The sequence below is a fragment of the Chanos chanos genome, chromosome 1 (genome assembly GCF_902362185.1).
Source record: "Chanos chanos chromosome 1, fChaCha1.1, whole genome shotgun sequence".
Taxonomy (NCBI): Eukaryota; Metazoa; Chordata; class Actinopteri; order Gonorynchiformes; family Chanidae; genus Chanos; species Chanos chanos.
This window is the reverse complement of record NC_044495.1, coordinates 45,607,313-45,619,071: the sequence shown is the minus strand read 5'-3', so window position 1 is coordinate 45,619,071 and position 11,759 is coordinate 45,607,313. Positions and strand designations below refer to the sequence as shown.

The following is an 11,759-nucleotide window of genomic DNA, read 5'->3' as shown; positions in this document are numbered from 1 at the left end:
AGCAGAACCAGTCCAGTCCAGTCAAGAGTCTGAAGGTTGTTGGTGGATTTACTGGAACACACTGACTGGTGTTACACGTGTACAGTCTAAGATAAGGCCATAAATCTCTTCACATTCACATCACAGTTCTTTAAATATTTTAATGGCATTTTTGATTTTTCCAACATGAAACATAAATACAGTAGCAGTATACAGGTGTTTGTCTGAAAAGGAAAAAAGGGAAAAACCCTCTTCTTGTATGTTGTGGGTTAATATCCAGTGGGAAGCTGATTCCTGATTTGCATATTCATCAAAACCTGTGACTGCTGTAAGGGATAGCAACAGTAGGACAGTAGAGTGTCCACAAATGGAGTAAATCCACTGTACGTCACTGTCCTTCTGCTGTAAATCCACTGTACGTCACTGTCCTTCTCCTGTAAATCCACTGTACGTCACTGTCCTTCTCCTGGAGAGGAATTCAGGAAGAGCTCGATGTATCTGTTGTCTGCAGAAAGCCAGAGAGAGAGAGAGAGAGAGAGATGTCACACGAGACAATGGAGCAGAACATACGCAGAGCTTTTTTCCTCCAAGTTTACTTATTTTGTTCCTTAAACACACAGAGTTGATATTTGTAGCTCTGTGAAGTCATAGTGTACACACTGATATATTCACACAGTATAAAATGACCAGTTATGGCATCATGAGTATCTCTTGAGTAAATCCCAAAGCCAGTCATGATAGTGCGAGGAAGCAGGTTTTAATGAGTGATAACTCACAGATGTGTGTTTTGTCTTTGGACATGGCTGACACAGCGTCCTCATGACACCTAAAGTATGCCTCAGCCTCACCGCTGGCCTGCCCATCAGGACCAAACTCCATCACCACTTTAGCCAGCCTGACAGGGGAGAAGAACTACCAGACACACACACGCAACAGAGACAAGCTATTCAGGGCAGTCCTCTTTATCATCACAGATAGCAGGGCTTATGAGGACACTGTTAAATGAGTAAAATGTCAGTAGAGTCCCTAAATGTTGTTTTTTTGTCAGACATGACAGATGAACAGGTCTCCACAGAAGCAGGATTTGGGGTTTCTTACTGGTACGTTACTTTCTCATATATTCTTCCTCACTCAGCTCAGAGACTGGATGTTTTGCCATATCAGGGCTGAAAGTATAAGAGGCAGGGTTTTATGGGACGTCTTACCTGGATGATATCGGCTGCTGTGCATTCATAGGGCAGTCCCCTCATGTGGACATAGTGCTGGGGAGATACAGAGCAGGAGAGACCAGACCCAGGGGCACTGCTCACTGACGGTCCAGATCCAGGGGCACTGCTCACGGACGGTCCAGACTCAGGGGCACTGCCCACGGACGGTCCAGACTCAGGGGCACTGCCCACGGACGGTCCAGACTCAGGGGCACTGCCCACGGACGGTCCAGACTCAGGGGCACTGCCCACGGACGGTCCAGACTCAGGGGCGCTGCTCACGGATGGTCCAGACTCAGGGGCACTGCCCACTGACAGAAACAACACAGAGTCAACATGCAAACCACAGTCACAAATCTTAACTGGAGACATTCATAATGCTGGGAACATGTCCTGCTTTATTTACAGTGTCCCTAATAACTGGACTTACATACTCCAGAAATGTGCTGTTACCACAGTGACTGCAAAAACTGGTACACTGATACTTTATTATTCAAATGTCTAAATGTGGGTGTATTGTTACCTGACATCAGGGGACATGCTGCTCTCATAATGTAAATGTTAAGATTCTTGAGGACTAAGAACAGGCCAACAGCATCTTACCACTTCTGTGATGCACTAGCTCAGAACTGTCACTCATTGTTGGAGTAGGGGCAGGGTTATGATGCAGGGCAGTGGGCAGAGCCTCTCTGTGGAGTCTGCCATACTGGGCCCGAATTTCACTCCTCCGACTGGGGAAGATCTCGATATACCTGAGCAGACAGACTTTTTCAGAAATGAACAAGACCTGTCCATCCACAGCCACACACTCCAGCACTGAACAAGTTACAACTCCATATGACACTATTATATAGGAATATGATATTCAAGTGTCAAATGTATGTAATCAGTTATATCCCAACAATCATATTTCAAACCATTATATAAGGACCCACGTACTACTGCAGTATGACAACAAATAATTCACTACTAAACACCAGTGGCAAACTGTAACAGTAATGACAGTGGAGAAGCACAGAGGCACACTGTGACAGTAATGACAGTGGAGAAGGACAGTGGCATGCTGTAACAGTAATGACAGTGGAGAAGGACAGTGACATGCTGTAACAGTAATGACAGTGGACAAGGACAGGGGCATGCTGTGACAGTAATGACAGTGGAGAAGGACAGTGGCATGCTGTAACAGTAATGACAGTGGACAAGGACAGTGGCATGCTGTAACAGTAATTACAGTTGAGGTAACAGCGGCACACCGTAACAATAATGACAGTGGAGAAGGACAGTGGCACGCTGTAACAGTAATTACAGTTGAGGTAACAGCGGCACACCGTAACAATAATGACAGTGGAGAAGGACAGTGGCACGCTGTAACAGTAATTACAGTTGAGGTAACAGCGGCATGCTGTAACAGTAATGACAGTGGACAAGGACAGGGGCATGCTGTAACAGTAATGACAGTGGAGAAGGATAGTGGCAAGCTGTAACAGTAATTACAGTTGAGGTAACAGCGGCATGCTGTAACAGTAATGACAGTGGAGGTACCAGCGGCACACTGTAACAGTAATGACAGTGGAGAAGGACAGGGGCATGCTGTAACAGTAATGACAGTGGAGAAGGACAGTGGCATGCTGTAACAATGGTGTGTGTTGATTGGCTGTGAGTCTTTTATCAGTGGATGACATGGAGGGAAAATCAGACTGAATACAATCACAGTGACAGATATTATTACTGTTGCCTGGAGTATATCATAATCACTGTGGTAAATCAGATCTCATTCAGTTTAGTTCAGAATTTCACGTAGAGAATTATGCATGAACCAACCTGTTTCCAATGATCTCTCTGTCTCTCTTTAAGGCTTCTTCTGCCATCTCCTGAGAGGCAAACTGCACAAAGGCGTCCCCTGAACGGCGCATTCTGTGATCCATGACCAGAGTAACCCCGTCCTTCACTATCTCCAGTCCTGGACAGAACAGTTTAACCATGAGTAAACCAGAGAGAAATGGAGTGGAACATAATGGAATTGAATGTAGAGGGATTTCTGACGTCTCTGACCTGAGAAGAACTGGATGACATCTCTCTCAGTGCAGCTGAAAGGCAGGCCCCTCAGACGCACCACTCCATCCCTGACTGACTGCTCAGCCACTGAGGCGCTCAGTAAAACTTCAGCGTCTCTGTCCGTCACCTCATACACTGGCATAACCAAAGTCCAGTCACTCAAGGGTCGATCACAGGGACTTCATTTACCAATACATAATCAGCTTGAGGCAAATACAAGAAAAAGAAACAGGACTTATGTGTAATAATTAACATGATAACAAGTGTGAGACCTGGGAAGCAGTATTGTAAAGTCTGCCACAGTGCTAAACTTAGCTGTTGTTTTAGCTTTCGAGAGCACAAACCTTCCACGTAACGATGACCCATGTACTGTCTGTGTTTCTCCAGGGCTTTGCTTACGTCCTCTTCACTCTCCAGTTCGATAATGGCCTGTCCGTTTGGCCTGCCATCACGATGCTGTGTCAGATGAATACCATTCAACCCATCCCGAATCCTACATTCTGTACCAGCACAACAAAGCATGTTTAACCGTGTAAAATAACAAATTCAGAATGAATAAGTGATCAGTTAGCACTTGGCGTGCCGCATGACAAGAGATCCATAACACGAACATAACAGAACAAAACAGAAGTTACCTGAGAAAAAGTCCATCAGGTCTTGGGGAGTACAGGACCAGGGCAGCCCTTTAGCTCTGATGATGAAAAACTCCTTCCTCTCTGGTTGTGGGTTAGGATTGTACTCAGGCAGAGGTGGGTACTCATCCTCTTCAAATGGTGTATCTGCCTTCTCAAACAGATATAATATATTTTTACACACGCTTATACAAAAGAGTTTATTTATGACAAACTAAAATAGCATTGGACCAACTCAGAAAACACAAACGGTAGTACACAAACGGTAAAACACGATATACAGACAGCTTGCATGTTACAGCTAGCTGTAAACAAACCAAAGAAGAGGCAGTTTTCAGTCATAATGCGACCTGTTAGCTGTTCGTAAGATCCATGTGATTTGACATTATGCCCGTTCTGTCCTCTGTGGGTTTAAGTAAAGATTTGGATGGAGTAGCTGCTCCTGGTAGCACAATAACTTCTATCAGAGGCGCTCTGAAGGGCAGGTTAACATTATTTGAGCGAAAACGATACAATTCATGACTAGAGTTGAGCATAGAAACTGCTCCTATCTAAACGTTATTGAGTCCTTAATGAAACTGACGAATCCGTGAAGCCTCCGCAAATAACCGTTCCTAAACTTTAACAAATGAACTAGGCCGTTTACCTCAGACGTCAGACTCCTCTGACATGAAGTCAAAGAACTTTTAAGAGTAAGATTATATGCGTGGATAGATGACCGGGTGTAGTGGTATCTTGCTTGATCGAATCCGTCAATGAGCCTACACACAGCATGTGCCGGTTTCTTCTGATCCTGGATCCTCGTTAAGCATTGTCTCCCAACGAGACAGCGCACCAGAGAGGAGATCAGTGCAGTCCTACTAATTCCCGACATCTTAGCTGGTTTACTAAATGGTTACAAAGTGTAAACTGAGAGGAGTGTGCCAAAGTAGAGAGAGAATTGAAGCATCCTGTAAAGCAACTCATGCACATTGACCTGCGCTAGAGGACAGTGTCAAGCGATTGTAAACTCAGCAAAAATAAGAAACGTCAATGCTGGCTGTCAGAGAAGCAATTTTTCAAAATACTGGTCTTGGAATGTGGCGTAAGTAACATTCTTTGTTTTACAGCTGGCACAGCAATAATTCCGCATACAATAAAAACGATAAACCAATAATTTTAGGACTTTTTGTATTTAGAGAAGTGAACTACCGAAAGATTTCCATCGGTAAAGTAAAGCTGAATGCACATTCATAATAAATTAATAAAACGTCGAGCACCAATATTCTAATTTGTTCGACTTTAGAAATTCTGTGCATCAGTGCAACTGTATCAAAATATTAAAATGAAACGGTGAAATAATAAAAATTAATTGTTTTAGGTGTCTTTTTCACTCTTGTCAAGTGTAAGACATATTAAGACTTTTACTTTGCAAAGAAGGATGCAAAAAAGTTATATCTCCTTCCTTGTTAACATTCGCTTCACCTTTTCTCTGCGTTCCGGAGGCGGTACTTCCGATTAGCTCAATTCTGGGGGTAAGAAACGTGGTTTAGTGTCCCTCGCCTTTAAAATGGCACGTTAAAAGACTGTTCGCCCCATTTACTCTGTTCCTTTCAACAATTTTCATTCCTACTCAAAGCACAAGTCATCTCTGGCTGACCATTTTGTGAAAAACTGAAAGGCTGCAAAGAAATAATAAATCAAAGTCAACCATCTTGATTTCAAGTGTTTTCTGTAAATTTTCATATTTGCATAACTCTGTCTCAGATTTGTACCGGCTTTGGTAGTACCGATAAAAAGGAACGAGGAGAATCCACCAGCCAGGAAAAATTAACATCTATCTAAACTACACTGAATGTCTTTTCTCTACTGCCGAAATGTCTTGCAGAGCTGATCTCATTTTCCCCCATACAACCATCAGACGACTCCTCTCAGAAATTCACTCGCGATGTATTTGTTTGTTTCTTCTTTGTCTGCAGATGCAGAACCAGGTTTGTCTACATCTAGAGGACAAACACCTATACTATTTAAACACCTAGACCATTTAAAGATACCCACACATTTGAGATACTTGTTTTGTGTGAATAAGAGTTCTGCTCTTTACTGTAGCCCTGCCGTGAAAAATGCTTTTTAGAACTGACTGGTTGACAGATTGAATGATTTGTTTATTCATTTGTTCATTTACTCATTTATTCATTCTTGAATTCATGCTATCACTGCTTTATACGGGAGTACTGGAAACGTAAGATCCAGTGGACAAATTTGACCTATACATCCGCTACATCTATAGTTGACTCTGTAAAGAGAGCATTGGTGATGCATAAACAAACTCACACATTAATTTAAGCCAACTTCATCTCTGTAGTTCAGTAATTTGACCGTGTTGTTTTGTTTTCTTAGCACAGTGTGCACTGCCATTCGTACAAGAATAGGACAGGACATACAAATACAACACATAAGAACTATTATGAAATATACTATTTCACCCTCTTACTCACTTCATTCCTCCATCAGTCCCCTGGTGTTTTCCTTTCGCTCACTCCAGTAAAGATGAATCTCTCTCTCGCTTCCTTTCTGTGGCAGTTAAGCAGATTTATTTGAAGAAGGTGGCGCAGTAAAAACAAACAAACATACCAAAGAAACAAAAAAACAACAACGAAAAGGAAATCATTCATGAGATTCCTGTGATAAAGGAAACAACAAACGTCAACCACCTAAACATGGCCTTTAACCCCAAACCCCTACATGTTCAAGTCTAAACTTCACCTTCAACCTTGAATTCCATCTTTAAGGAATTCAAAAGGTATTTTAACCCTAACCTCCACTATTTAACCATATAGCCCAAAATAAACCATTTGACCATTAAAGTTGGGCAAACCCAACTTGATCAACAACCTGCACAGATAATAGGACATAAGGTCCAGAGAGGCAGATTCAAGTAACATAACTGTTTCAAAACTGAAACAGAACAAAACTGAACAAAACTGAAGGAGAGTAAGTATGACCACATAGGACAGGAAGAAGTTTGGCCATATAAGGCAGTGAGATTAAGGAAGTTCAACCATATAAGGCAGTATAGGTGCTTTTGTGTTGTATTTGAGCAACAGAGAAAAATGAGATTGAGTCAATAATCTTATTTACTCAGAGATGACAGATTGGATTTTACATCAAGGAGCAGCTATCCATGTGACCTTATAGTGACTATGATTCAGCCAACTTTCAAGACATGTTGGAAAAGCACTTCAACCAGTCCATGAAATAGTTTATATTCACACTGCTATAGAACCCTACGGAAGCCCAACTGTTTCTAGAGGGATAGTTGGGGGCATCCAAAAAAGCGGACAGGGTGCAGCAGATACTTTAAGCTCTGTCTACTTGTCCCAGTTTTACATGTACTCTACTATCCAAACCTCACTATTTGGAATCCTTTGATCTGCCTGCATGCCCTCCAGCATTTAAACTGTAAAATACCTCAAAAGAATTGCACCATGATGACGAAAAAAACCTCTGTCCTAACCCACTGCAACGAGGCATCCGCCTGCAGCTGAAGATCGAGAACTCACTACAACAGCGAAGAACAAGAGGGCCCCCTCCCTGAAATAAGGACAGAAACAGTGCCACCCACCAGGAAAGGCTGCGCTGGATTGGAAGTTACCGCCATTAAGAACGACAAAGTATGATTTTAAAAGTGAAATTCTGTATTGTACTCATGACCATTACCAGCAAATGTTGTATGCTTAGTCAACCATGTTTAGGCCTATCAAGTAGCCTAGAATTTGACACTGCCGTTTAAATGTTTAGAAATTTCCATCCTCCAACATACTGTATAGCCTATTAAATCCGTCAAACAAAACATTTCCTGAGGTACTGCATTGCCACTTAAGAATAATTTTATATTCATATTTTTATGTTTCTTTATTTTCTTTATGTTTACATTTTGTAGTTATATTTTAATTCCTTCTATGTAGCTTGGTACTGCACTCTGAATCTCGTTGTACGTTTGCAATGACAATAAAGGTATTCCTTATACATTTACTTGTTGCCTGTATTTCAGTATTCTCTGTTAAATTGTTATTATCAAGGTGTATATATAGATTACAGTATACAAAGATGTGTGTGTGTTCTGGGCCTGTGGACATGGTGGAAGTAAACTGTTACAATATAAATGAAATGCAGTGATGTATTCACTAAAATTCCAGGTTCCACTAACTGAAAATAGTTTAATCCATTTAAATACCAACTGTAACATTTCACACACCATTGTGAACTCAATAACCCAGTTGTCTCCAGATAAAACCAATACAGACCGTTTGAGACCAGTTCAACCAATACAGAGCATCTGAGACCAGTTCAACCAATACAGAGCATTTGAGACCAGTTTAACCAATACAGACCATTTGAGACCAGCTTCTGTCAGTTTTTTTCAACTGGAACCACACCAATACATTCCAGTAGAAATTTCTATTGGTATTCAAATGGTTTTCTACTGGTGTTCTACTGTTATGAAACCAGTTGAATGTGTTTCAGTTTCCCTATAAAAACCAACAGGAACCAGTTAAAATTGCTATTGGTTTTTAAATGGTTTTCTACTGGATATCTACTGGATTTCAACTGGATGTCTACAGGGATTTTCTACTGGATTTGAACTGGAATTTCCACTAGGGTACAAGCACTGTTGGAATTTTCCGGATCTGGGGGATTAAGGAAAAAGAAGGTGAAGATACATATGAAGTGGTTGCTAAATTGCTGACGAGAATTTCCCCATTATGGGCTCCGAACATCAACCACATTGTAGATTCGGTTTACCGACTAGGAAGACGCAAAGAAAACAAAACAAGGCATGTCATTGTCCAATTCTCTCAAAGAATGCACCGAAACACACTGTGGAAGATGACCAAGGATTCCGCGAGGAACTTGGGATCGGTTTCATGGAATATCTCTGCAAGGCAGACAGAGAGATGTGAGCAGTGCTATGGCCAAAGATACAGCAAGCAAGAGCAGCTGGAAAACTACCACATAGGTGGTGCTGGATACATCAATGGACGGAGAATCACTTAGAGGGGGTACACATATTGACTATGGTCTATAGAAATAAGCACTAAAAGGACTTTTCGATCATAACAAACAGGTTGGATAGTTTAGTTACAATATTCGACATTGAGGGGACATTGCCTTTATTTGGGGTTCTTTTTCACTTCTCTTCAACTATAGATAGTTGGCCTTGATATTCACTAGCGGTTGCTAGTTTATGCTCAAAATGAATGTCTTTTTTTTTTCTTGTATTTCACTTAATGCAAGGGGCTTAAGAGACAACACTTAAAGAAAATCAATATTTTTATTTTGTAAGGGTGAGAAAGCAAATTTCCTTTTTTTGCAGGAAACACATTCAAAACTGGAGGATGAAAAATTCTGGGTAAACCAATGGGGAGACAAAATTCTTTTCAACCATGGTTTCACCAAATCAGCAGGCTTGGCTATTCTGTTCTGTAACTCACCAGGTAAATTATTGACATCTAGAATTAATAATAATGGTCACTGGCTAATCTGCATCCTGAACATTGATGAGCAATACTGTATTCTGGTCAATGTTTATGGATTTAATAATCTCACTCAAAACAGACAATTACTTTCAGATGTTTCTGGCGCCATTGAAAGTCTAAAACTCACCCATCCAACTGCAAACATATTTATGGGGGTGATTTTAACACGGTTAATGATGAGTCACTAGACAGATTTGCTCAAAAATGTCAATGCAGCTCTTACAACCCTATATTCTGATTTTTGTAGCACTCACAACTTATTAGACCTGTGGTGCCTTAAATATCCGGACACCAAGCAGTATTCCTGGTTCAAGCCAAATAATGCAACAAAGTCAAGAATAGACTTCTGTTTAATTTCTTTCTCTTTGGTGGACTTTGTCTCTGACTGCTGTATGTCAGCAGCTGCTCTCACAGATCACTCTGTTATTATGTTGGCTCTTAAACCCCCTGGTGTTTGCTGCAGAAACAAAGGGTACAGGAAATTCAATTCTAGTTTATTAAAATACCAGTCATTTTATGATGGCATAAAACCTAGATTTCTAATGTGATGACTGATGAATCTGTGGCATCCTATATTTCGAAATGGGAATTCTTGAAATTCAAAATTCGGGAATATTCTATACATTTTGGAAAATCGCTCAGCTTGAGTAACAAATTATCAGAGCTTAACATCATTAAAGAAATAAACACCTGCTGCAGTAAGACATCAACTACTGACAATGATAAACAGAGGTTACAAAGTCTCCAAACTAAACTTGCTGAAATCTGTCTTAGAAAAGCTGAAGGGGCCTACAAAAGATCCAGGGCGGAATGGATAGAGGAAGGGGAAAGAAGCACTTCATATTTCTGTCAATTAGCACAGAGAAGGCAGGAGAGAAACTCAACCAAACCCTTATTAATTAATAGCCAAGTAAATACAGGTCCAGCTTTGATTGCTAATGAAATAGTTTCTTTCTATAGTAATCAACTCCTCAGCCTTTTCTATGAATGACGCCGACTCTTTCTTCAACCATATCAAAGATCTCATTCCCCGCATAGACAATGAGTTTGCAGAGTTATGTGATGCTGATATTTCTTCTAATGAGCTGTATAAAGCAGTAGAGAGTTTGTCCTTAGACGAATCTCCAGGTGGTGATGGTCTTGTAGCCAATTTTTACAGACATTTTTGGGACTTTGGGACTTTATTATACAAGGTATAATAAACTTAATTCCCAAGCATGGCAAAATATTACATAAATGTAGACCAGTCACTTTACTGAACAATGACTACAAAATTGTGACCCTTATTTATGCTAATAGATTAAAAATGAATCTACACAAAATTATAAGTGACTCCCAGTCTGACTTTATGAAAGGCAGATCCATTCACAACAATATTCGTTTAGTGCTTGACCTTTTAGATTATAGGCATTTAATAGAAGATAATGGTTTTACTCTATTTCTAGACTTTTATAAAGCATTTGATTCAATTGAGCAACCATTTATTTTCCTCTGTTTATGGTTATTAGGCCTTGGGGTTAAATTTTGAAATATTATAGAATCTCTTTATGAAAATACAAATGGTTCAATCTCTTTACCAGGAGGAACATCACCCTGATTTACAATCATTTGTGGGGTTAAACAAGGCTGCCCTATTTCTCCTTTTCTTTTTATAATAGCTACAGAAATGCTCTCTATCTTTATTAAAATTCTAACATTGCTTTGTTAGATGTGCTCGAGAAACCAGTAATAATTAGCCAGTTGGCAGATGATACAACTATCTTGATGAACCAGCCAACCGAAGTCCCCAAGATACTACAAGCGATTCACACTTTCTCCAAAACCTCTGTTTTAATTAAAACTACACTTGAACAAGTGCAAGTTAATGCCAATTCATGAAAGTAGTTAAACTGTGGCATACAACATTCCTATAAAGTCCACTGTCAAATACTTAGACATTCATATATCTAAAGACTCAACTGAAAGGGAAAATATGAATGTGTGGAAGGTGATAGATGAATGTCGCACTAGACTTAACTCATGGTTGTTGAGAGACTTTAGCTTATTGGGTCGAATCTTTTTAACCAAAATGGAACGCATCTCAAGGTGTATCTATCCGGCATACTCAATTGCTATTCCAAATAGAGCTATTAAAAAGATCATTCAACTTAATTTTGATTATATTTGGAAAGAGAAAATCCACTATGTTCAGAGAGCAGAGATGATCAAAGAATTTAAAGATGGAGGCCTACAAGCTATTGATTTTGATTATATGAATGGAACCGTGAAAATCAATTGGTTAAAATCTTTTTTGAACAACAATAACTTTTGGTACCATATCCCCAGAGAAATATTTAAGAAATTGGGAGGTATAGAATTTCTACTTA

At 40.1% G+C, this 11,759-nt stretch overlaps 1 protein-coding gene across 1 annotated transcript; it reads right to left on the bottom strand.

Annotated features, from left to right (window-relative positions):
• Positions 1-226: 226 nt before the first annotated feature.
• On the bottom strand, positions 227-4,834 carry grsf1 (G-rich RNA sequence binding factor 1). Its single transcript, XM_030773082.1, has 9 exons — positions 4,521-4,834; positions 3,878-4,025; positions 3,587-3,742; positions 3,240-3,377; positions 3,009-3,147; positions 1,791-1,939; positions 1,185-1,498; positions 756-891; positions 227-484 (listed from the first exon to the last, which is right to left on the bottom strand). Exons 1-9 carry the CDS (start codon positions 4,746-4,748, stop codon positions 432-434), a joined length of 1,461 nt encoding a protein of 486 aa, XP_030628942.1. The 5' UTR covers positions 4,749-4,834; the 3' UTR covers positions 227-431.
• Positions 4,835-11,759: the final 6,925 nt, after the last annotated feature.

What these genes read in the sequence shown, in the direction of transcription:
- grsf1 (XM_030773082.1), bottom strand. Translation starts at nt 4,748, where the DNA reads ATGTCGGGAATTAGTAGGACTGCACTGATCTCCTCTCTGGTGCGCTGT. An exon ending in AGAGGAGTCTGACGTCTGAG is followed by an intron (nt 4,026 to 4,520) that starts GTAAACGGCCTA and finishes CTGTTTGAGAAG; the next exon opens with GCAGATACACCATTTGAAGA. An exon ending in CAAAGACAAAACACACATCT is followed by an intron (nt 485 to 755) that starts GTGAGTTATCAC and finishes GGCTTTCTGCAG; the next exon opens with ACAACAGATACATCGAGCTC.